General features: G+C 43.0%; 1 protein-coding gene across 2 annotated transcripts in view; it reads left to right on the plus strand.

Moving 5' to 3' along the window:
- The first annotated feature begins 10,020 nt into the window (after positions 1–10,020).
- The window catches only part of LOC140714251 (glutamine--fructose-6-phosphate aminotransferase [isomerizing] 1-like), a 108,742-nt gene continuing 93,200 nt past the window's right edge, over positions 10,021–25,562 (plus strand). For both annotated transcript variants that reach the window (XM_073025295.1, XM_073025296.1), the window contains exons 1-2: positions 10,021–10,120; positions 23,894–24,001. In XM_073025295.1, coding sequence (XP_072881396.1) covers positions 10,114–10,120; positions 23,894–24,001 — 115 coding nt within the window. In that variant the 5' untranslated portion in view covers positions 10,021–10,113. The remainder of the gene's footprint in view (positions 10,121–23,893; positions 24,002–25,562) is intronic.

A 25,562-nucleotide genomic window follows, 5' to 3' on the forward strand; every position in this document is an offset into this window, starting at 1 on the left:
TGCAAACTCCATACAGACAGAACCTGGTGTTGGGATTGAACCCAGGTTTCTGGTGCTGTGAGGCAGCAGCTTGATTACACTCCTTCAGCAGTAATCTGCTGTGGTTTAACCATTTAAATCAAAGGCAATGACAATGATGGGAAAACCATTTTTTAAATGCTGAATAGGTTATATGAGATTGATGGGATAGTTGCTGGTCAAAGTGAACTCCATAGCTGTTACTCAGAGGGCTGAACTGTCCTATTCTTTTGTATCACTGTTTAGTAACAAGGATAGAACTTTAATTAGCTACTAAATTGCCCCTTGTATGTAGGTAAGCATAGAATCATTGGGTAGGGAGAGTTGATGGTGATATGGGGAGAGTAGAATATGATTAGATGATTGAGGGTTTGTTTCCTTGCTATATGACTACACTGGCAACCTTTGTGAGAGTTTGTATTGCGAGAAACTGGTGAAAATGCATAGGTAAACAGAAGAGTAAACTCTTTAATCCATGTCAAAAGGGGACTGAAGCCAGAGACTAGGTACATCAGGAAAATCAATGAATATGACAAAATGTTTAGCACCTATCTTAAACAATTGATTATGAAGTATCACCATAGCACCTGTAGAAGGTAAAGGCAAACGTTCTGAAGACAACATTTTCTTCCTTCTTTGTTTTTCCCTCCAAAATATTCAGTTATATGATAAGAACATGGCATTATCTGCATTCATTTACAACATTTTAACATGCCACTTGCGTTTCATATAGAATCTTCAAGCAGTGAAAGAACCTAGTCGGTCAGTGGACAGTGCTGGAAGGATGCTAGGCTCTGGTCTATTCACGCAGAGCTCTTGCAATAGCTGCATTGAGGTTCAGTACATCCTTTGTATGTACTCCTGCACCCTGTAATGTACCAGCTGGCAGAATTCAGTTGTGAATATCTCCTTTCACTGGAAGGATAGCAAATTTCCAACAGACATAACTGTGTTTTCACTGAATTGATCATCCAGCAACAGGTGATCTTTGAAACACAGAAAATAGGTGCAGGAGTAGGCCATTCGGCCCTTTGAGCCTGCACCACCATTCAGTATGATCATGGCTGATCATTCAACTCAGAACCCTGTACCTGCTTTCTCTCCATACTCCCTGATCCCTTTAGCCACAAGGGCCATATCTAACTTCCTCTTAAATATAACCAATGAACCGGCCTCAACTGTTTCCTGTGGCAGAGAATTCCACAGACTCACCACTCTCTGTGTGAAGAAGTTTTTCCTCATCTCAGTCCTAAAAGGCTCCCCCTTTATCCTTAAACTGTGACCCCTCATTCTGGACTTCCCCAACATCGGAAACAATCTTCCTGCATCTAGCCTGTCCAATCCCTTTAGAATTTTATACGTTTCAATAAGATCCCCCCTCAATCTTCTAAATTCCAGTGAGTATAAGCCTAGTCAATCCAGTCTTTCTTCATATGAAAGTCCTGCCATCCCAGGAATCAATCTGGTGAACCTTCTCTGTAGTCCCTCTATGGCAAGAATGTCTTTCCTCAGATTAGGGGACCAAAACTGCACACAATATTCTAGGTGCGGTCTCACTAAGGCCTTGTACAACTGCAGTAGAACCTCCCTGCTCCTGTACTCAAATCCTTTTGCTATGAATGCCAACATACCATTTGCATTTTTCACCGCCTGCTGTACCTGCATGCCCACCTTCAATGACTGGTGTACAATGACACCCAGGTCTCGTTGCATCTCCCCTTTGCCTAATCGGCCACCGTTCAGATAATAATCTGTTTTCCTGTTCTTGCAACCAAAGTGGATAACCTCACATTTATCCACATTAAATTGCATCTGCCATGAATTTGCCCACTCACCTAACCTATCCAAGTCACCCTGCATCCTCTTAGCATCCTCCTCACAGCTAACACCGCCGCCCAGCTTCGTGTCACCCGCAAACTTGGAGATGCTGCATTTAATTCCCTCGTCTAAATCATTAATATATATTGTAAACAACTGGGGTCCCAGCACTGAGCCTTGCGGTACCCAACTAGTCACTGCCTGCCATTCTGAAAAGGTCCCGTTTACTCCCACTCTTTGCTTCCTGTCTGCCAACCAATTCTCTATCCACATCAATACCATACCCCCAATATCGTGTGCTTTAAGTTTGCACACTAATCTCCTGTGTGGGACCTTGTCAAAAGCCTTTTGAAAATCTAAATATACCACATCCACTTGCTCTCCCCTATCTACTCTACTAGTTACATCTTCAAAAATTTCTATAAGATTCGTCAGACATGATTTTCCTTTCACAAATCCATGCTGACTTTGTCCGATGATTTCACCTCTTTCCAAATGTGCTGTTATCATATCTTTGATAACCGACTCTAGCATTTTCCCCACCACCGATGTCAGACTCACCGGTCTATAATTCCCCGGTTTCTCTCTCCCTCCGTTTTTAAAAAGTGAAGTTACATTAGCCACCCTCCAATCCTCAGGAACTAATCCAGAATCTAAGGAGTTTTGAAAAATTATCACTAATGCATCCACTATTTCTTGGGCTACTTCCTTAAGCACTCTGGGAAGCAGACCATCTGGCCCTGGGGATTTATCTGCCTTTAATCCCTTCAATTTACCTAACACCACTTCCCTACTAACATGTATTTCCCTTAGTTCCTCCATCTCACTAGACCATCGGTCCCTTACTATTTCCGGATTATTATTTATGTCCTCCTTAGTGAAGACAGAACCAAAGTAGTTATTCAATTGGTCTGCCATGTCTTTGTTCCCTATGATCAATTCACCTGTATCTGACTGTAAAGGACCTACATTTGTCTTGACCAATCTTTTTCTTTTCACGTATCTATAAAAGCTTTTACAGTCAGTTTTTATGTTCCCTGCCAGCTTTCTCTCATAATCTTTTTTCCCTTTCCTAATTAAGCCCTTTGTCCTCCTCTGCTGGTCTCTGAATTTCTCCCAGTCCTCGGGTGTGCTGCTTTTTCTGGCTAATTTATATGTTTCTTCTTTGGACTTGATACTATCCCTAATTTCCCTTGTCAGCCATGGGTGCACTACCTTCCCTGGTTTATTCTTTTGCCAAACTGGGATGAACAATTGTTGTAGTTCATCCATGCGATCTTTAAATGCTTGCCATTGCATATCCACCGTCAACCCTTTAAGTATCATTTGCCAGTCTATCTTAGTGAATTCACATCTCATACCTTCAAAGTTACCCTTCTTTAAGTTCAGAACCTTTGTTTCTGAATTAACTATGTCACTCTTGTTACGAACCCCGTAACTGGGTCACTTACCAGCAAAGATACAGAGGTCCGTTGAAGCCTGATGATATGATTTTTAACAGTATTTATTAGTAAAAATACACAAAAATAATATCAATGCAAACATACAGATAATATACGTCATTAATACTAAATCTAAAATTGCGGGTATAATAATAATCAATAAGAAATAAGCTCTATCGTTGTCTAGGGGATAATGTATTGCCCGATGGAAATATAAAAGTCACTCAGTTCATGCAGGCTGCAGCCTTTGGGGACCACTGGGTTTCAATGGTTGGAGAGAGAGAGAGTTTTTTTGAGAAACTTGCCGGCTTTCCTTTTATGATTTCGATCCGTCGGAGTCTCGTTGGTGTAGCCGTTAACTTGTGGCCTCTCCTTTAGCTAAGCCGTTCTTCCGTGGCGAACCCACCAATCCCAGGCAAGGGAAGGACGCACACGAGCCCCCCACCAGCTGTCGCTATTAAACGCTGTCACGGGATTTCTAGCAATTCTCCTGGTGCGTCTGAAGGGGTTGTTCCCCAGACCCTCTTTTATCCTTACTCACGGGGTCTCAGATGTCAGTCAGGTTGGGATGATGCAATCCCTCAACCAGCCCACTCTGGTCGTCCCCTGAGGGCTTCAATGAATAGTACAGTACTCAATACACAATTCCGTCTCCAAGAGATAATAGCCGTTATCAGTGGCTTTGTTTCGCTGAGGCCAGGACACATTCCAAACCTTGTGGATTCTCTCTCATTTCCTGGGTCCCAGACCCAAATTAATAGCGATCTTGCGATTCTCAAAAAGGAAGGGGCGACTTTGTACCCTTCGGCCCCTCAGAGTTGTGGCACATTCGTAACACTCTCCATCTTAATGAAGAATTCCACCATATTATGGTCACTCTTACCCAAGGGGCCTCCCACGACAAGATTGCTAACTAACCCTTCCTCATTGCTCAATATCCAATCTAGAATGGCCTACTCTCTAGTTGGTTCCTCGCCATGTTGGTTCAGAAAACCATCCCGCATACATTCCAAGAAATCCTCTTCCTCAGCACCCTTACCAATTTGGTTCAGCCAATCTATATGTAGATTGAAGTCACCCATTATAAGTACTGTTCCTTTATTGCACGCATTTCTTATTTCCTGTTTAATGCCATCCCCAACCTCACTACTACTGTTAGGTGGCCTGTACACAACTCCCACCAGCGTTTTCTGCCCCTTAGTGTTATGCAGCTCTACCCATATCGATTCCACATCCTCCAGGCTAATGTCCTTCCTTTCTATTGCGTTAATCTCCTCTCTAACCAGCAATGCTACCCCACCTCCTTTTCTTTCCTGTCTATCCCTCCTGAATACTGAATATCCCTGGATGTTGAGCTCCCATCCTTGGTCACCCTGGAGCCATGTCTCTGTGATCCCAACTATATCATACTCATTAATAACTATCTGCACATTCAATTCATGCACCTTGTTACGAATGCTCCTCGCATTCCCATCCCCCTGCCACATTAGTTTAAAGCCTCCTGAACAGCAGTAGCAAAAGCTCCCCCTGGGACATTGGTTCCAGTCCAGCCCAGGCGCAGACCGTCCTGTTAATACCGGTCCCACCTCCCCCAGAACTGGTTCCAATGCCCCAGAAATTTGAATCCCTCCCCCTTGCACCATTTTTCAAGCCACGTATTCATCTGAAATATCCTCCTATTTCTACTCTGACTAGCACGTAGCACTGGTAGTAATCCAGAGATTATCACCTTTGTGGTCCTACTTTTTAGTTTATCTCCTAACTCCCTAAATTCACCTCGTAGGACCTCATCCCGTTTTTCACCTATATCGTTGGTACCTATGTGCACCACAACCACTGGCTGTTCACCCTCCCATTCCAGAATGTCCTGCAGACGCTCGGAGACATCCTTGACCCTTGCACCAGGGAGGCAACATACCATCCTGGAGTCTCGTTTGCGGCCGCAGAAACGCCTATCTATTCCCCTTACAATCAAATCCCTTATCACTATAGCTCTCCCACTCCTTTTCCTTCCCTCCTGTGCCACAGAGCCACCCATGGTGCCATGAACTCGGCTGCTGTTGCCTTCCCCTGATGAGACATCTCCCCCAATAGTATCCAAAACAGTATATCTGTTTAGGAGGGAGATGACCCCAGGGGACTCCTGCACTACCTGCCTACTGCTACGCTGTCTGGTGGCCACCCCTTCCCTTTCTACCTGTGTAGCCTTTACCTGCGGTGTGGCCAACTCACTGAGCGTGCTATTCATGACTTTCTCAGCATCGCGGATGCTCCAGTATGAATCCAATTGCAGCTCCAGACACTCAATGCGGTCTGCCAGAAGCTGCAGTTGGACACACTTCCTGCACACATAGTCATCAGGGACACTGGAAGTATCCCTGATTTCCCACATGCTGCAGGATGAACAAACCACGGGGCTGATCTCAGCTGCCATGACCTACCCAATACTTGCCTCAACTTTTGAAACTTTCTCCTTTGAAAGGAACTTACCCGGCCTTACCTCACTTGGAGTCAATGACTCAGTCATTGTCCCTAAAAACAGACCACAGAGCACAGAATTCCATGTTACGCAGTCGCTCGGCCATGATATCCCTTTCCAGATCTTGGCAGAAACATAGACCACAAAGAAATAGATGGATGATTGTCTCATTTACCTGGAGGGCAGCATGCAGTGGGACTGAGACATCAACTGCACACAAAGGATATGACAGAAGGCCCTTACAACCAAGAGTCAAGTGAGCTCAACTGCCTTGCTATACAGCCATACAAAACAGGATAAGGGTATTACAATACTCACATGTGTGGAACTATGTCTTAAGATAAAAGTAATCCCACATAACATGAAAATACACAAGACGTTGAACAATGCACACAGAGTCCAGGCATCATCAGCTAGCATTTTAACTTGATCAATGACCTTTATCAGAACTGTGGTGGTTGTTTTTAGAACATAAAACACCACAGCTTAGTATAAGCCCTTTGGCTAACAATATTGCACTGACCTTATACTCTAATATCAATCTAACCTACATAGCCCTCTATTTTAATATCATTTATGTGCCTACCTAAGAATTTCATAAATATCCTTAATATATCTGTCTCTACCATTGTCCCTGGCAGTGTGTACCATGCACCCACCACTCTCTGTGCAGAAATACTTAACTCTGACATCCTCCCTATACTTTCCATCAATCACCTTCATGTTAGCCATTTCTGCCCTGGAAAAAAGTCTGGCCATCCACTTATCATCTTGTACACCTCTATCAAGTCACCTCTCATCATCTTCTGCTCCAAAGGGAAAAGGTCGAATTTGAGCAACCTATCCTCATAAGACACACTCTCTAACCCAGGCAGTATCCTAGAAAATCTTTGCATTCTCTCTAAAGCTTCCACTTCCTTTAATGAATTGTCTAGAATAGAACACAATATTCTAAGTGTGGTCTAACCAGGATTCTATACAGGTGCAATATTACCTCACTCCTGGCTCTTGAACTCAATCCCCTGACTAACAAAGGGCAACACAACATATGCCTTCTTAACAACTCTATGAACCTGTGTGGCAACTTTGAAGAATTTATAGACATGGACACCAAAATCCCTATGATCCTCTACACTACTATTAATCCTGTACTCTGCCTTCAAATATGATCTTCCAAAGTGAATCACTTCACACTTTTCTGGGTTGAACCCAATCTGCCACTTCTCAGCCCAGCTCTGCCTCTTGACAATATGCTGTTGTAACCCTAAGGCAACCTACATTATCCACAATTCCACCAACCTTCATGTCATCTGCAAACTTACTAACCCACCTTCCACTTCCTCTTCCAAGTAATTTATAAAAATCTCAAAGCACAGGGGTCCCAGAACATATCACTGCAGAATATCACTAGTTACCGATCTCCAGGCAGAAAACACTCCATTTACAAACACCGTCTAGCTTCTAAGGGCTATCCAATTCTGAATCCACACAGCCGCATTTCCCTGGTCCCCATTCCTCCTGACTTTCTGAATGAATTTATCATGAGGAACCTTATCAAATACCTTAATAAAATTCATAAGAACCACATCCACTGTTCTATATTCATCAGTATGCTTTGTTACATCCTCAAAAAATTCAATCAGGCTCATGAAGCATTACATACCCTTCACAAAACCACAATATCTATCCCTAATCAGATGTTGCCCCATATGCTCATAAATCCTGTCTCTAAAAATATTTTGCGCACCATTGAAGTAGGACATTGATATATAATTCCCAACATTTTCTCTCTACTCCCTTTCTTGAACATTTGCCATCCTGCAATCATCTGGTACTAATACTGTGGTCAGTGATGATGCAAAGATCATCATCAAAGGCACAGCAATCTTCACCCTTGTTTCGTGTAGTAACCTAAGATATATCCTGTCTAGCCCTGGGGACTTATAAATCCTGATATCTTTCAGAAGTTGCAGCTCATCCTCTTTCTTAATATCAACATGATCTAACATGTCCTGGCATAGCCTTACACTGTCCTCACAAATGTCAAGCCCCTCCCGCTGGTGAGTACTGAAGCAAAGTATTCATTAGGAACATCCCATACTTCCTCCAACTCCAGGCACCTGTTTTCTCTTCTATCCCTGATCAGTCCTACCCTCATTCTAGTCATCCTCCTGCTCTTCACTTAGGTATAGAATGCTTTAGGGTTTTCCTTAATCCTATTTGCTGAGGCCTTCTCATGCCCTCTTCTAATCTCGTAAGTCCATTCTTAAGTTCCTTCGCGGCTACCTTGGAACTCTGTAGCCCTGTCTGACCATTGCTTTATCAACCTTAAGTAAGCTTCTTTCTTCCTCAAGGAGTTCCTTCACTCCTTCCATCTCAAAGGGACAAACCCATCCAGAACACCAGGCTAGTGTTCCCTAAACAACCTCCACATTTCCACTGCGCATTTCCCCAAATTCTTCTGTTCCCAATGTATGCATTCAAATTCTTGCCTAAGAGTATCATAATCATAATGGGAGTAGACTCTCACATGGTGGATTGGATAGTGGACTACTTGACAGATAGACCTCAGTATGTGCGGTTGGGAGACTGTAGGTCTGACACGGTGGTCAGCAGCACAGGAGCGCCGCAGGGAACCGTACTCTCTCCGGTCCTGTTCACCCTGTACACATCAGACTTCCAATATAACTCGGAGTCCTGCCATGTGCAGAAGTTCGCTGATGACACGGCCATAGTGGGGTGTGTCAGGAATGGACAGGAGGAGGAGTATAGGAAACTGATACAGGACTTTGTGATATGGTGCAACTCAAACTACCTGCGTCTCAATATCACCAAGACCAAGGAGATGGTGGTGGATTTTAGGAGATCTAGGCCTCATATGGAGCCAGTGATCATTAATGGAGAATGTGTGGAGCAGGTTAAGACCTACAAGTATCTGGGAGTACAGTTAGACGAGAAGCTAGACTGGACTGCCAACACAGATGCCTTGTGCAGGAAGGCACAGAGTCGACTGTACTTCCTTAGAAGGTTGGCGTCATTCAATGTCTGTAGTGAGATGCTGAAGATGTTCTATAGGTCAGTTGTGGAGAGCGCCCTCTTCTTTGTGGTGGCGTGTTGTGGAGGAAGCATTGAGAAGAGGGACGCCTCACGTCTTAATAAGCTGGTAAGGAAGGCGGGCTCTGTCGTGGGCAAAGTACTGGAGAGTTTAACATCGGTAGCTGAGCGAAGGGCGCTGAGTAGGCTACGGTCAATTATGGATAACTCTGAACATCCTCTACATAGCACCATCCAGAGACAGAGAAGCAGTTTCAGCGACAGGTTACTATCGATGCAATGCTCCTCAGACAGGATGAAGAGGTCAATACTCCCCAATGCCATTAGGCTTTACAATTCTACCACCAGGACTTAAGAACTTTTTAAAAGCTATTATTAATGCTTTTTGAGATAGTGATTTAGATGCATATCATATTTTTTTTACTGAGTTAAGTATTGTATGTAATTAGTTTTGCTACAACAAGTGTATGGGACATTGGAAAAAAGTTGAATTTCCCCATGGGGATGAATAAAGTATCTATCTATCTAATTCCCCCTCCCCCAATTACTTTCCTTTACCGACTCCTATTCTTGTCCAAGGCTATGGTAAAGGTCGGGAGTTGTGGTCACTGTCTCTGAAATGCTCAAGATTTCTGCTGCGATTAAATATTTCTTGGCAAATGTACACAAGAAGATGCAATACTATTGCAACAGTACTGAAGCCATCTCAAGGGCAGTATTTAATAGCATTCATTTTTTATATACAGTACTTTAAAATGTTGCTATTATTAGGCCAGTAATATGTACTAATAAACATAAAATGCTGACAAAAGCCCATGTAAGACATCTTTGGAAATCCGAATAAGCAATGCTTTAGGTTAGTTTTCATGACAAATATCTCAGTTTTTCTCAGTTCTGATGAAGGAGGCTGACCCGAAACGTGTACTCTTTCTCTGCTCGTTTTGCAAGTTTTAAAACAACACTTCCTGCTTTTATTTCAGTTTTCCGGCATCTGCATTTTATTTCTGATATTCGTAATTAGACCGGCGGTGTCGCAGTAAGGAGACGTAGATCGACAATGAGAGAGACGGAAGAGGGCTCACAACTTCGTCCCACTACCAGCGAGCGCTCGCAAATTGATGGGACGAAGGCTATGACGCAAGGGGAGCTGATCAGAGCACGCTTCACGGCGATTGGCGCAGACGTGTCTGAGGAGGCGGTGCGCCCGCTGTGACGTGCTGTAGAATGTTGTGACAGAAAGTTAGCAGGTCGGTTGGTGGTAGTAATAGTGGTCACACAAAGGAGTCAGCGTTCGCAGAGAGAATGTGCGGTGAGTGTCAGCTGGGGGCGATTCTCTAGCTCCCTATATGGGGCTTCTCTGTTAATACAAGCTGCCTGAGAAGCGGGGACGACGCATGGCTTTTTTTTCTTGCATGTGCTTTAATAAAACAGCTTGTGGCTTCTTAGAGTATCAGAAGATTACTGCTTGTGTTAGGATTATGGTAAGATTGTATTTTTAATTAAAACCTGATAGTTCCGGGTCCGTTTTGATTTCCTTCCATAGTACTGTATATTTTTTATTGCGTGTCACGACAGAGTGTGTAGCTGTGGGGGTTGGGGCGGAGGGTCGATGGTAACATGAGCAATGTATCAGAATACGTTTTGGAGCATGTATCCTGCCTTTCCACACGTTTGACAAACGTGGACGGGGAGAGAAGTGACTGATTTTCGGTGATGACAGAGTTGGATTGAGGTCATCAGGGGTTCAGATATAAAGGGTCTTAAGCAGACGCTCAAAAAGGCACGTACTTCGAGTGACTATATGCCGCAAAATTTTGGGTGTAATTGATGTATTCTAGTGCTTTTTTTAACGATCACTTAAGGTCTCTATACCCAATCACAAAATCACTCATAGAACAGACTCTTCCATATACAGTGTATGTATGTGTGTGTGTATATATATATTTTTACAATTTTCCTGCAATCAATATTTTTTTAAGAAGTTCGTTTCAAATTCTGCAACAGTAAGAAGCTTTAATTAGTGGTTATTGCGTTCTAGAACACTACAGCACAGAAACAGAACCTTCGGCCCGTCGAGTCTGTGCTGAAACATTAATTTGCATAGTCCCATCGATCTACACCACAGACAATAGACCTCCATACCTCTCCCATCCGTGCACTGATCCATATTTCTCTTAAATGTTGAAATTGAACCCACAGCCACCACTTATGCTGGCATCTCATTTCGTACGCTCACCTGCCCTCTGAGTGAAGAATTTCTCCCTCAACATTTCATCTTTCACCCTTAACCCATGGATGGCCTCTTGTTCTAGTCTCATCCAACCTCAGAGGAAAAAGCCTGCTGGCATTTGCCCAATCTATACTCCTCATAAACCTTTATCAAATCTCCCCTCAATTTTCTTTGTTCTAGGGAAAAAAGTCCTAACCTATTCAACCTTTCCCTATAACTTAGATCCTCAAGTCCTAGTAACATCCTTGTAAATTTTCTTTGCACTCTTTTAATCTTATTTATATCTCTTCTGTAGGTAGAAGACTAAAACTGTACATGATACTCCATAAGACACAGGAGCGCCTCAGATGGTTGAACCTTCTCCCCATTTAGATAATAGTCCACACTATTATACCTTTTACCAAAATGCATTGTCATACATTTCTCAACACTGTATTCCATCTGCCACTTTTTTGCCCATTCTTCCAACTTGTCTAAGTCCTGCTGTGAACTCATTGCTTCCTCAGCGTGACCTATCCCTCCACTTATCTTCATATCATCTGCACAACTTTGCCACAAAGCCATCAATTCCATTATCTAAATCACTGACAAACAATGTGAAAAGTGGTGGTCCCAGTACTGACCCCTGAGGAACACCACTAGTCACTGGCAGCCAACTATTCCCTCTTGCTGCTTCCTGCCTGTTAGCCGTTCCGCTATCTATGCCAGTATTTTTCCTGTAAAGCCATAGGATTTTATCTTGTTAAGCAGCCTCATATGTGGCACCTTATCAAACGCCTTCTGAAAACCCAAGTAAATGACATCCACTACTTCTCCTTTGTCCACCCTGCTTGTAACTTCTACGAAGTTTAAAATCCACCCTGCTTGTAACTCCAAACAGATTTGTCAGGCAAGATTTCCCTTTACAGAAACCATGCTGACTTTGACTTATCATTAGTCTCAAGATACCTGGAAACCTTGTCCTTAGTAATAGATCCAACACTTTCCCAACCACTGAGGTTAGGCTAACTGGCCTATAATTTCCTTTCTTTTGCCTTCCTCCGGGACCATGCCAGAATCAAGTGATTCTTGAAAGATCATAACCAATGCATCTGTTATCTCTTCAGCAACCTCTCTCAGGACTCTGGGATGTAGTCCATCTAGTCCCAGTGACTTATCCACCATAAGACTTTTGAGTTTGCCTAACACTTTGTAATAGTAATGGCACTCACTCCTGCTCCCTGACACTCATGGATCTCTGGCACACTGCTATTGTCTTCCACTGTGAAGACTGATGCAAAGTACTCATTAAGTTCATCTGCCATTTCTTTGTCCCCCAGTACTATCTCACCAGTATAATTTTACCGTGGTCCAATATCAACTCTCACCTCCCCGTTTGTTCTTCATATAACTGAAAACATTTTTGATATCCTGCTTTATATTATTGGCTAGTCTGCCCTCATATTTCATCTTTTCTGTTCTTACAGCTTTTTTTTAGTTGCCTTTTGTTGGATTTTAAAAGCTTCCCACTCACTTTTGCTACCTTACATGCCCTTTCCTTGGCTTTTATGCAGTCCTTAACTTCCTTTGTCAGCCACAGTTGTCTACCCCTGCCATTTGAGAACTTACTCCTCTGTGGAACATATCTGTCCTGCACCTTGTGAACTATTCTTAGAACTACAGCCACCTCTGCTCTGCTGTCATCCCCACCAGTATCCTCCTCCAATCCACCTGGGCAAGGTCCTCTTTCATGTCTCTGTAACTCCCTTTATTCCATTGCGATACTGATACATATGAGTTATTCTTCTCCCTTTCAAATTGCAGTAGGAATTCAATCATATTATGATCACTGCAGGGTTCCCTTCCATTAAGCTCCCTAATAAGATCTGGGTTATTACACAACACCCAATCTAAGATAGCCTTTCCCTGAGTAGGTTCAAGCACAAGCTGCTCTAAAAAAACCATCTCGTAGACATCAACTTGATTTTCCCAACTCCCTTACATATTGAAGTCCCCCATTACAATTGTGTCATTACCCTTATTACATGCCTTTTCCAGCTCCCTTTGCAATCTCAACCCCACATCTTGGCTTCTAATTGGAGCCCTATATATGTTTTCCATAATGATTTTTTTTACTGTTGCAGTTTTGTAACTCCACCCACAAAGATTCAGCATTCTCTGACCCTATGTCATCTCTTTCTAAAGATGGAATTCCATCTGTTACCAACAGAGCCACACCATTGCCTATACCTTCCTGCCTGTCCTTTCAATACAAAGTATATCCTTTGATGTTAAGCTCCCAACTATGGCCTTCTTTCAGCCATGACTCAGTGATGTCCACGATGTCGTACTGACCAATCTCTAATTGCACCATGAGTTTCCGAATAAAACACGCATTTAAATACAGCATCTTCAGTCTTGCATTCTTTACCCTTTTGAATTTTGCCTCTGTGGTAAAATTTAACTCTGCTTTGTCTGCATTTGTATCCAGGCACTGGCTTGTCCTTCCTTACATTTATGTTACATGCAGCATCTACTTGTAACCCTGCTGGATCATCCTCAGCTTTATTATACTGGTTCCCATACCTCTGCCGTATTAGTTTAAACCACTCCCAACAGCTCTAGTTAACCTGCCCGCAAGAATATTGGTCTCCCTCGGATTCAAGTGTAACCTGTCCTTTCTGTACAGGTCACACCTGCCCCAGAGGAGGTCCAAGTTATCCAGAAATCTGAATCCCTGATCCCTGCTCCAATTCTTCAGCCATGCATTGATCTGCCTCCTCATTTTATTCCTATCTTCACTGTCATGTGGCACTGGCAGCAATCCCGAAATTACTGGCCTTGAGGTCCAGCTTCTCAGCTTCCTTACTAACTCTCTGTGTTCTTTCTTCAGGACCTCCTCACTTTTTCTTCCTATGTTGTTGGTACCAATATGTACCATGACTTCTGGTGGCTCACCCTCCCTTTTCAGGATATTGTGGATTCGTCCAGAAACATTCTGGACTCTGGCACCTAGGATGCAAACCACCATCCATGTGTCCTTTTCACATCCACAGGATTGCCAGTATGTCCGCCTGACAATAGAGTCCCCCTTTACTGTTGCCGTCCTCTTAAGTTCCCCATCCTTCTAAGCTACAGGGCTAGACTCAGTGTAAGAGGCATAGCCACTGTTGCTTTGGCGGGATAAGTCACACCCCCTCCCACCAGCACTACTCAAAATGGACTACTTATTGTTAAAGTGGATGGCCCCATAGGGGTGCTCTCCACTATCTAATGTTCTCCCTTCCCTCTACTGACAGTCACCCGTTTATCTGTCTGCTCTAGCCTTGGGATGACTACCTCCCTGTAGCTCCTATCTATAACTGCCTCATTTTCCCTAACAAGCTGAAGGTCATCAAGCTGCAGCTCCAGTTTCCTAACACATCTCTAAGGAGCTGCATCTCGATGCACCTGGGGCAAATGTGGCCATTGGAAAGGCTGGGAGTCTCTTGGAAATCCCACATCTGACACCCAGAGCAGAGCACTAGTTCTGTAGGCATACCCCCCTATTCTCTCTAGAGTTAAATAAGAAATAAGGAATGAACTTAACTACTTACCTTGACTCTGCCTGTTCTCACCGAAGCCTTGCTACTCTGACGGTGACAACTCCCATGGTGACCGCTCCGCTGGGCAGTACCTCTTTTTTTATATAGGTTCTGAGTTCTTAAAAGCTCTTTGTTGGACTTGACTCCAAATTAGGCCTCATCAATGTCTTATACAATTTCAAAGTAATGTCCCAAGTCCTGTAATTAATACAATTATATATGAAGGCCAATGTGCTAAAAGCATTTTTTAAGACGCTATTTACCTGTGAGGCCACTTTAATGGAATTATGCATCTGTATTCCCATATCATTCTGTTCTACCACACTCCTCAGTGCCCTACCGCTCACCGTGTAAGACGTACTCTGGTTGGTCCTCCCAAAGTGCAGCAGATCACACTTGCCTGCATTAAATTCCACATGCTGTTTTTCAGTCTGTTTCACCAGCTGGTCCAGATCCTTTTACAAACTTTGATAGTCTTCCTTGCTGTCCGCCACACCCCAATCCTGGTGTCATTTGCAAATTTGCTGATCTCGTTTCCCTACGTTATTATTTAGATTGTTGATATAATGACAAACAACAATGGACTCAGAACTGATCCCTGCGGCACTCCATTAGTCACAGGCCTCCAGTCAGAGAGTCAACCATGTATAACAATTATCTGGCTTCTCCCACAAAGCCAATATCTAATCCAGTTTACTACCCCATCTTGAATGCCAGGCGACTACACCTTCGGACCTTGTCAAAGGCCTTGGTAAAATTCATGCAGATGACATACTGCCTTTCCTGTAACTTTCTTGAAAAATTCTCTAAGATGGGATAGACATGCCTTGCCTTGCACAAAGCCATGTTGAATATCCCTAATCAGTCCCTGTCTATCCAAATAACCTTATATCCTGTTCCTTAGAATACTTAGCAGTAAGTTTCCCACTACTGACGTCAGATTCACTGGTCTATACTTCTCCTAGGTTATTCTTATAGCCTTTCTTAAACAATGGAACAACATTTAGCTATTCTCCAATCCTCTGGCCCCTCACCCATTGCTAAGGATGTTTTAAGTATCTCTGCAAGGGCCCCTGCAATTTCTGCATTTGCCTTCCACAGGGTCCGAGGGAACACCTTGTCAGGCCCTGGGGATTTATCCACCCTAATTTGCTTCAAGACAGCCAACACCTCCTCCTCTGTAATCTGTATGGGATCCATGACCTTTCTGTTGCTTTGCCTCATTTATATCGACTCTGTATCCATCTCCCAAGTAAATACAGATGCAAAAAAAATCCATTTAAGATTTGCCCCCATCTCTTTCAGCTCCATGCACAGATGACCACCCCGATCTTCCAGAGGACCTATTTTGTTCCTTCTCATCCTTTTGCTCTTAGTATATCTGTAGAAGCCCAAAGGATTCTCCTTCACCTTTTCTGCTAGAGGGTTTGGATTTTACATGTATTGTAACTCAACGCTGTTTCATATTTTCAACTTCTTTTGAAGGCAGGTTCGTGGGTGATTACAGTTTGAAAACTTCTGTGAAGCTTATTGTGGTTTTATTGTCAGTTTAAAACAAATGTGCATATTAATGAGGAAGTATATGGAATTATCAGTGATAACCTGTATCTGTATTTTCATATCTTGTGGTGCCATACCAAAGGAAAGTAATTTCAGTCCAGGTGGACAGACTTGACCTGAAAGGCTGACAGTCCATTTTTCTCCCCTCTTGCTTCCTGACCTGATGAGTTACATAGAATGTTACAGCACAGTGCAGGCCCCTTGGCCCACAATGTTGTGCTGACCATTTAACCTCTTCCAAGATCAATTTAACCCTTTCCCTCCACATAGTCCTCCATTTCTCTTTCATCCATATGGTATGTGTTTCTTTAATGTCCGTAATGTATGTGCCTCTACTTGGCATGTCGTAATGTATACAGCCTCTACTGTCCGCCTAAACTGGGAGCGAGGTTTGATCGACCTCAGCACCAGGCCAATTTGGAAAGGGTAGATACAGGCCGAAATGAGGCGGTAGAGTCCAGGTCCAGAGCGAGTCAATGTGACAGAGCCTGGGTCCTAGTGCAAGGAATGATCTGATGTTTGGACAATTTAAACGCTGGTCCAGATAGATTGGAAAGGCAGGGTGTCAGAACAAGAGGTGAGGGTCGGGCCGATTTCTGCTCACTGCTTCACAACATTTTTTCTGCTCTGCGCTGAACTGATGCTGTGGGCAGCTCCAGCTGCTCTGGGCTTCGTGTCTGAATGCTATTTGTTAATTTTTGTTGTTTGCACAATGTGTTGTTTTTCTCTGTGTACATTGGGTGTTTAACAGTCTTTTTTAAAATGGGTTCTTTTGGTTTTTTTTGTTTTGTAGCTACCTGTGAGGAAATGAATCTCAATGTTATATAACGTATGTGCTTTGATAATAAGTGTATTTTGAACTTACAATATTCTGCATTTCTGTTGTATATCCCTTCTACTACCTTGATGTTCAGATGCTTTGACATTATCTGTACAGATGGCATGAGGAACAAAGTTTTCAGATATTATCGGTGCATGTAACCATAATTAACCAATCTCTGATTCCAGTTCCACTTCCTGCTCTCTAGTCTCCTCTGGCCCTTGTTTTAGCCTATTCAGTCCTGTCTGTGGACACTCAGCCCTGATCACCAGGTCAGACACTTGATTCAGCTTTCTATAGTACTCAGTCCATTCACCTGCCCATACCTGGCCAGGCCCTGAACCCTGGCCCCCACTGTAGCTCGACATGGGGGTTGATCACTGGCTAAACCTGTCTTGTAATCAGGAACATTGACAATAGACATTGGTGTTGAGAGCTTGATCTGTAAACTTGATAATATAAGCATTTGGGGAATCCTGAGAAAGTATAGGAGAACAATCAAATTCAAGCAGCTTTTATATGTTTCGGTGCATTGGCAATTTTAAATAAATGTCATGCTATTTACAATGCTAAGATTTAGCCAAATGCCCAGGGCTGTGAGTCACCAGAAATTCTAAAGGATCTCAAAAATCTAAAAGCAGAGATTTTTGAAAGTTTTAATGCAGAGATTGATAACTTTTATTGATAAATACAGGGGGTGGAGATGAAAATGTGGAGCTGAGCTACAATCAGATTAGCTGTCATCTTGATGAGCAACACACAGAAAATGTTGGAGAAACTCAGCAGTGTCGATGGAGGAGGATGAACAGTCAACGTTTTGGGCTGAGACCCTCCATCAGGACTGGAAAGGAAGGGGGCAGAATCCAGAATAAGGAGGTTGGGGGTAGAGGAAGAAGTACAAGCTGGCAGGTGATAGGTGAGACCAGGTGAGGAGGGATGTGGGTGAGTGGGTTGAAGTAAGAAGCTGGAAGGGATGGGTGGAAGAGGTAAAGAGCTGAAGAAGGAAGAATCTAATAGGAGAATTCAGTAGATCATAAAACAAAGGGAAGGAGAAACAAAAACCAGAGGGAGGTGATGGGCAGGTGGGAAGAGAAGGGGTGAGAGGGTAACTAGAATTTGGAATGATAAAAAAAGAGAGAAGGAGAGGAGTGAGAGATTACCAGAATCTGGAGAAACTAGGTTGGAGACTACCCAGATGGTTATAGGGGTTTTTTTTTGGCAGAAAATGTCAACAGTTTATTCTCCTCCATAAATGTTGCCCGACTTGCTGAGTTCCTCCAGAATTTGCAGACTGTTGTGTGTTTTTGTCTAGTCTTGTTGAGTAGGCCTGAGCAGCTGAATGCTTGACAGCTCCTACCACTGCAGTTAGCAGAGAACAAAGTGAAAAAGAAAATATTCAGCATTACAGATTGTGTTTCTCTTGGAGTTTAAGGTAGCAAAATTTAGGAAAACAATGAAAGCATTATTCCATCTCTATAGAACCACACGGTGCATATTAAACGAGTAGATTTTGTGGCGTCGGATAATGTTCAAAGAAACACTCTGGACTTTACTAGCTGGGTCTGTTTATGCTTAAGCACCAAAGAATTATGTGTGATCTGACTGGTTATCATAATTTTGGGGTTTGCATATTATCAAAGTACCTGAATATAAATTACGTCAGAATGGTCTTTTTCTTGTCTATTGTTTTGGGATTGAGAATTACTTTCTTCCACACTATTGTGGTTTCCAAACTGGCTGATAAAGCCAATGTGGAAACCACAGCTTCTTCCACAGACATTGGACATATCTGTTGGGTAGTATGGAGTCCTCCCTCCACACCTATGCAATTCAAAGTAAATTTTATTATCAAAGTACATATATGTCACCAAATACTATCTTGTAGTTCATTTTCTTGAAGGCATTCACAGTAGAACAAAGAAGTCCAATAGAATCAATGAAAAGCTATACACAAAGACTGACAAATTGTGCAAATAACCAAAAGAAACAAGTGATTAAAAATAATAAACGAGTAATTACTGAGGATATGAGTTGTAGAGTCTGAAAGTGGGTCCAAGGGTTGTGTTCAATGATCAGCTCTGTGCTTTGGTGAGTGAAGATGTCCACACTGGTTCAGATGCCCAATGGTATACATGGCCTTTCTGTTCCCGAAGTACAGACTCGAGGTTTTCAAATCACAGCTGCTTCTTCATGGATCGGAGATTCCCTGTCATCGGTGGAGATGTTGCATTTCATCAACGAGGCTTTGAGCACATCCTCTGTCCACATGCTGATCACCAGAGCTTTGGGAAGAGTGTCTGTTTCAGGGGTATTCCATCTCCACAAGGCCTTTAATGTCATCGGCAGACCTCTGTACTTGGGACATTGGCCTTGAAGAGAGCACTGACTTTAATTCGCCTGTCCTTCCAGTGGAGTTGACAGATTTATGGAACATTGGCTAGTTCTTTTCCCAGGGAGCCATTGTTAAAGTCGAATCTGAATGGAACTTGGGAGACCAGCTGCTTCTCGTCACCACAGTTTATTGCGCATTCTCCTGCAGGAGAGTTTGAGACCCTGTTGTCAGAGGGAAGGCATGTCAGTGTGGCCCCCATCTGACTAAATGGACTAACTCAGTCAGGTTACAGACAGACAGACAGACATACTTTATTGATCCCGAGGGAAATTGGGTTTCGTTACAGCCGCACCAACCAAGAATAGTGAAGAAATATAGCAATATAAAACCATAAATAATTAAATAAAAATAAATTTCTCAAGCCAAGTGGAAATAAGTCCAGGACCTGCCTATTGGCTCAGGGTGTCTGACACTCTGAGGGAGGAGTTGTAAAGTTTGATGGCCACAGGTAGGAATGACTTCCTATGACGCTCAGTGTTACGTCTCGGTGGAATGAGTCTCTGGCTGAATGTACTCCTGTGCCTAACCAGTACATTATGGAGTGGATGGGAGTCATTGTCCAAGATGGCATACAGCCATACGTTTATACATAGTAAGTCCCATACATTACTGTTGCAAGCAGTTATTAGAACTGGTACTGTCCAGTCCTTAAGAGTTATTCCCTTTGCAAGACCCTGACTTAATTACAGACAGATGTTCATTCCTGTCCTTATCAGAGAGTTCTTAGTCAAACAAGGGTACAATATATTGTTTACCAAATTCTCAATGTCTCTCTGCTGATTAAAAGGGAACCAGTTATAAGCCAGTAATTTTTTTTAACTGCTGAAGACAATGTTTACTTCAGTTCAAAAATTCCTGTTTAGTCCCAATTATTCTTTTAGCCAGAGATTACATAAGCTCAAAATGATTTTATATATATCCTCAATTCCTCCCCGTGAGCTGTGGGAATGACTTGCTATATGATGTGACTGTAATCTCAAAAGTGCTAAACCAGTTCTTCACCAGGGCAAGGGCCTGAATGCATATTGAAACACGAAAAATAACATAGAAAATCCAAAATAATTGCAGAAGATGCCGGAATTATTTAACAGGTTTCGTTTTATTTCATACAACTATAGGTGGTTTACAGAGCATATTTTGTTCCATATTAATTTCTATTATCCTTGTCAATCTTTATACTTTTCCTATGAGATTTAATTGCTGCATGTCTGTTTGATTGCATTATAACTGCATGGACATTTGTTTTCTCGGTAGAGTAATTTAATGGAATCACACTGTTGGCCCCAAACTTCTCTTGGACTCTATGCTCACTGGTTTTAGAGGAAGGGGTGGAGTGGGATATTTCGGGCTGAGACCTTCCTGAAGAAGGGTCTCAGCCTGAAATGTCGACTCTTTATTCCTTTCCATAATGCTGTGTAGTTCTAAAAGTGTGTAAGTGTGTGTGTGTGTGTGTGTGTGTGTGTGTGTGTGTGTGTGTGTGTGTGTGTGTGTGTGTGTGTGTGTGTGTGTGTGTGTGTGTGTGTGTGTGTGTGTGTGTGTGTGTGTGTGTGTGTGTGTGTGTGTGTGTGTGTGTGTGTCTCTTAGTTACTTGGAAACAGGTCAGTGGATCAGTCCTGTAAAGACAGTTTGCTCTAAAAAAACTGTTGCCATAATGCTGATCAAAGCCATCACTGTGCGGACTGGCCGTACGTTCCCTGCTCAAGATTCTTAATACTGATCACGCCAGTTTTTTAATGAAAGGTCAACAGTGTTGGTGAGGCACGATTTAACTTCCTTCTTCCACCAGACTTCAGTTAACAACATGTGGGGAATTGATGATGTAGCCAGGTCAAAATAGTTAATGTTTCTGGAAAAGTGAGGGTGGTACAGAGGCATGGTAGGTAATAGTCCAATGATCCAGGTTCGATTCTGACCTCTGACGCCGTCTGTGTGAAGATATTACATTCCCCCTGTGTTTCCTCTACGTACTCTAGTTCCTTCACATGTTTCAAAGACGGGAGGATCAGTAGGTTACTTGGCAGCTGTAGATTGCCCCTGGTATAGGTGGGTGGTAAAAGGATCAGGGTGGAATTGGTGGGGTGTGTGAAAAAAAGCCGGTTTATTGAGAAACTCTTTGGGGAATGAGAGTAATGGAATTGTTCTAAAAGTTGGCACAATTTGATGGGCTGAATTGCAGTCTCTTTTGCCATCGGAAATGTATAAACAAAATGAGTTACAGCAACAGACCGCCCAAACACAACAAAAAAATCTAACCCTTTCCTTTCATTCCTCATAAATGTGTTTAATGAGGCTACTTTGCAGATAGTAACTATGAGATGACTAACCTATTGCCTTTATATCACTGGGCCACCCTTTGGTGATGCGTCACCTCTGGTGCAGGTTCCCACTGAGGATCACTTTGGTACAGGTCTGCACAGGGAACCCTCTACCTTCTGGGAATCCCCTTTACTGCTGGTAACATCTGGTCCTTGGACGGTGGTGTACAGGGACATGTGGTGGGGGCATTGAATATTTGATAACATCTTCACCATTTATGTTCAGTAATATTTGGATACAGTTCCAAAGAATTATTCCAATTATTAGTTTCATTTCTAAAGTTAAGAGTTTCTACATTCTGAGAAATTAATTAACACCATTTAAAGCATCTTGATTGATCGAAACTTGTACTTTCCCGCAGAGCAAACGCCTTGCTTTTATTTGATTGCATTGGGTTTAATGTAATATAGGGTCTGAGCTGGCAGATCCCATGAGGATCCCGGCAGAACAGCGTGGGCAGCATGTGATGATACCAGTGTCAAACCTGGCTTGTGGTGTGCCAGACTGTCGGGCTTCCACAGTGGTCTGCTGGTAATCTCCAATATCAGCAGTGGCTTTAATCAGCCCCGATATTTTCCAGGTACACTTCTACATGAAATGCATTAAGTTTTTGCGCAAGTACTTCCAAGGGATCAGAAAGAAAATAGACTATTAAACTTGGATGAGGTTTGTACAGGCAAAGGTTGTCTGTACTTAGCTTTGGGCGACTGCACCCTGGATATTATTTGCCTTGGGCACAGTGTAATGAAGAATTGGTACATTGATTACTGAAATCAGGGCTTGTTCTTTGAGGTAAGATTGTATAATTGGGCCTTTGTGTTCTAAAGTTTGGAAGAATGAGAGGCAAGCATGTTGATTACTTAAGAATGTATGGTGGTTTGACAGTGCGGATAGTGAGAGGTCTTTTATTTTTCCTGGCTGGAAAGGTTAGGCCTCAGAATCAGGGGTTGGTGATTGAGGATGGAGAATTGCCATCAGATAGTAGGTTATAAATGGCAAACTCAAAACAAGCGACTGGATACACGTTTGGTATGTCACATTTGTACGAGACTTTGGTCAATAGATTTTTGAATGCTTCACTTTCATTGAGAACAGATGAATAATTTTTCTTCCACATATCACCTCCCAGCTTTGTACTTCATCCTACCTACCCCCTCATCTGGTCTCACCTATCACATACAGGTTTCCCTCACTATCCAAAGGTAGAGCATTCCTATGAAATGGTTCGCAAGCCGGAATGGCATAAAGCAAAGTAGCAATTACCATTAGTTTATGTGGGGAAAATTTGTGAGTGTTCCCAGACCCAAAAAATAACCTACCAAATCATACCAAATAACACATAAAACCTCCACAGCCTCTATAAAGTAGAAATACTTTTCTGCAATCATTGCAGCACTGCCAAGCGTAGCGAAAATCTCACGCAAGCGCTCTCAACGGAAGCACTCTCTCCAGTAACCTTTAAGCTATGAAGCTGCCATCGCCTCAAAAACCGATCAAACCACCCATGTCTACCTTTAAATTCCACTTTTGCAAAAATGTCTTTATTGTTTAAGCAATGGCGGCTAGAATGCAGTTCCGGGGGAGGAGCTTGGCTGCTCGGGGCGCGCGCTGCCTTTTTTGGTAAAAGCGAAAACACTCTTCGGGTAGTGAAAACGGGTAACTAATGTAGGCCTTTCGTAAAAGTGAGGTGTCGTAAAGTGAACGCTTGGAAAACGGGGGCCACCTGTATCAGCTTGTACTCCTTCTGCCCCCCACCCACATTCTTAGTCTGACTTCTGCCCCCTTCCCTTTCCAGTCCTGAAGAAGGGTCTCAGCCAGAAACATCGACTGTTTATTCCTTTCCACAGATGGTGCTTGACCTGCTGAGTTCCTCCAGCATTTTGTTCACATCCTCAAGATTTCCAGCATCTCCAGAATTCTCTGTACTTTTGACTTGCTGTGTGACAATCAGAGGGAAAATGGATGAGGTTGGGATTTGGCCATCATCTTATTGTACAATTGGGTGGGGTCAAGGGCTTGCTCCTGTTGCTAAGTCAGCATACAGCCATCTTTAATGGGACTGGGGCTAAGATCAATGAAATGTGGGTGAACAGTGTTACGTGAAGTCTGTCAGAAGTCGGAAGTGCTTGCAATTTGATAGTTGTTATTCATATTATACTGTTACTGAAACTTGACACCCAATCGCTTATTTTGTTTTCAAGGAATTTTTGCCTACCTGAACCACCTTGTTCCCCGGACAAGAAGAGAAATTGTTGAAATCTTATTCAAAGGGCTTCAAAGACTTGAGTACAGAGGTTATGATTCTGCAGGTAAGGTGATTTAGTTTTTGCATGAGAGATGGAAGTTGCATTTACGTTGCAACTCTCTCTTCCTCTGGTTATCCTGAAGTATTTCACAGGGAAGTGCAGCATCCACTCTCCACGTGTCAGGCAATGCAGGCAGAGGGACAAACGAAACCGACATTTTGAAAAGGGAGCCGATCCCCGCAGGCTTTGATATGTTGAGTGTATGATGTAAGTTATGGTCAACTTGGTTATATTACCTTGAATAACTTATGGGAGTCCTGCTCTTTGTGCCTCTCTCCCTGTGTTGTATTTACTAAACTGGGAATGCTTATGGAGAGGAGTGTGTTCATCTTGGTGTTTTCTAGAGTCTGGCACGCTGTAAGCAAAGTGTCAGTGTTGGATATTGAGAGTAGGGGGAAAGGTTATGGTTTAACCAGCAACTTCAGAAGAACCTTCCATATTGTGCCAACTGCTGTGTATCCAGCTTTCATTTCAGCCTCCTCTGGGTGGCATGCGTCCACTGCACCAGATCTTGGGCACTTGGGTTCTGAGTAGGATTACATCCAAGACTATTGAACTTCATCTTCTGTGAAATTTGTGGGAGTAGGGGAGGCGGCTGACTTTAATCCAGGGCTGGATTCAAGACTCCCTCCTAGGCCACTGCACACCATGCACATACAATCCACATTACAGTAGGAACATACACTCATGTCACGGGATAAGTGTCTCCTTATTATTAATCTAACCCATACTTAAGGTCTGAGTAATGTATTCTGCTGCCAAGGGGTCTAGTTGGCAGCTAGCGCTTGACTTCATGAGCATCTGGCAGATGTTACAAGTCTGATTTTTGTTAAGATTAGATTAGCTTTATTTGTCACATGTACATCGAAACATACAGAGAAACACATCGTTTGGGTCAAGTCACATCAGTGATGGTTGTGCTGGGCAGTCCACAAGTGATGCCACACTTCTGGCACCAATATAGCACACCCACAATTCACTAACCCTAACTGTATGGCTTTGGAATGTGGGAAGAAACCGGAGCACCGGAGGAAAACCACGCTGTCACCGGGAGAAAGTACAGACTTCTTGCAGTCAGTGACAGGAATTAAACACCTCTAAAGCATTGCACTGACTGCTGCATTACTCTGCCACCTGACAGTCATTAATATGAATCATTAACACCATCAGACACTGTCCTGCCCATTTCAGCAACCACCTTGGTCCAGTCTTCTATTCCAATTCATTCATTATTCATCCACTCAAAAAAGGGGGTGCAGTATCTATCCTTTTCCCCTCTTCCCCTTCCCACCATTCAGGGGCTGAATTGGTCATTCCCAATGAAGCAGTGATTCACTTGCACTTCTTCCAATCCAGTATACCTCATATGATCTTCACAAAGTGTCCTTGATGTTGGAGAAACCAACCATGGGTGAGTTCAAAGGCAACACGAGTGAATCTGCAGATGCTGGAAATAAATAAAAACACAAAATGCTGGCAGAACTCAGCAGGCCAGACAGCATCTATGGGAGGAGGTAGTGACGACGTTTCGGGCCGAAACCCATGGGTGAGTGATGGTTTTGCA

Source organism: Hemitrygon akajei, chromosome 21 (assembly GCF_048418815.1).
Source record: "Hemitrygon akajei chromosome 21, sHemAka1.3, whole genome shotgun sequence".
Classification (NCBI taxonomy): Eukaryota; Metazoa; Chordata; class Chondrichthyes; order Myliobatiformes; family Dasyatidae; genus Hemitrygon; species Hemitrygon akajei.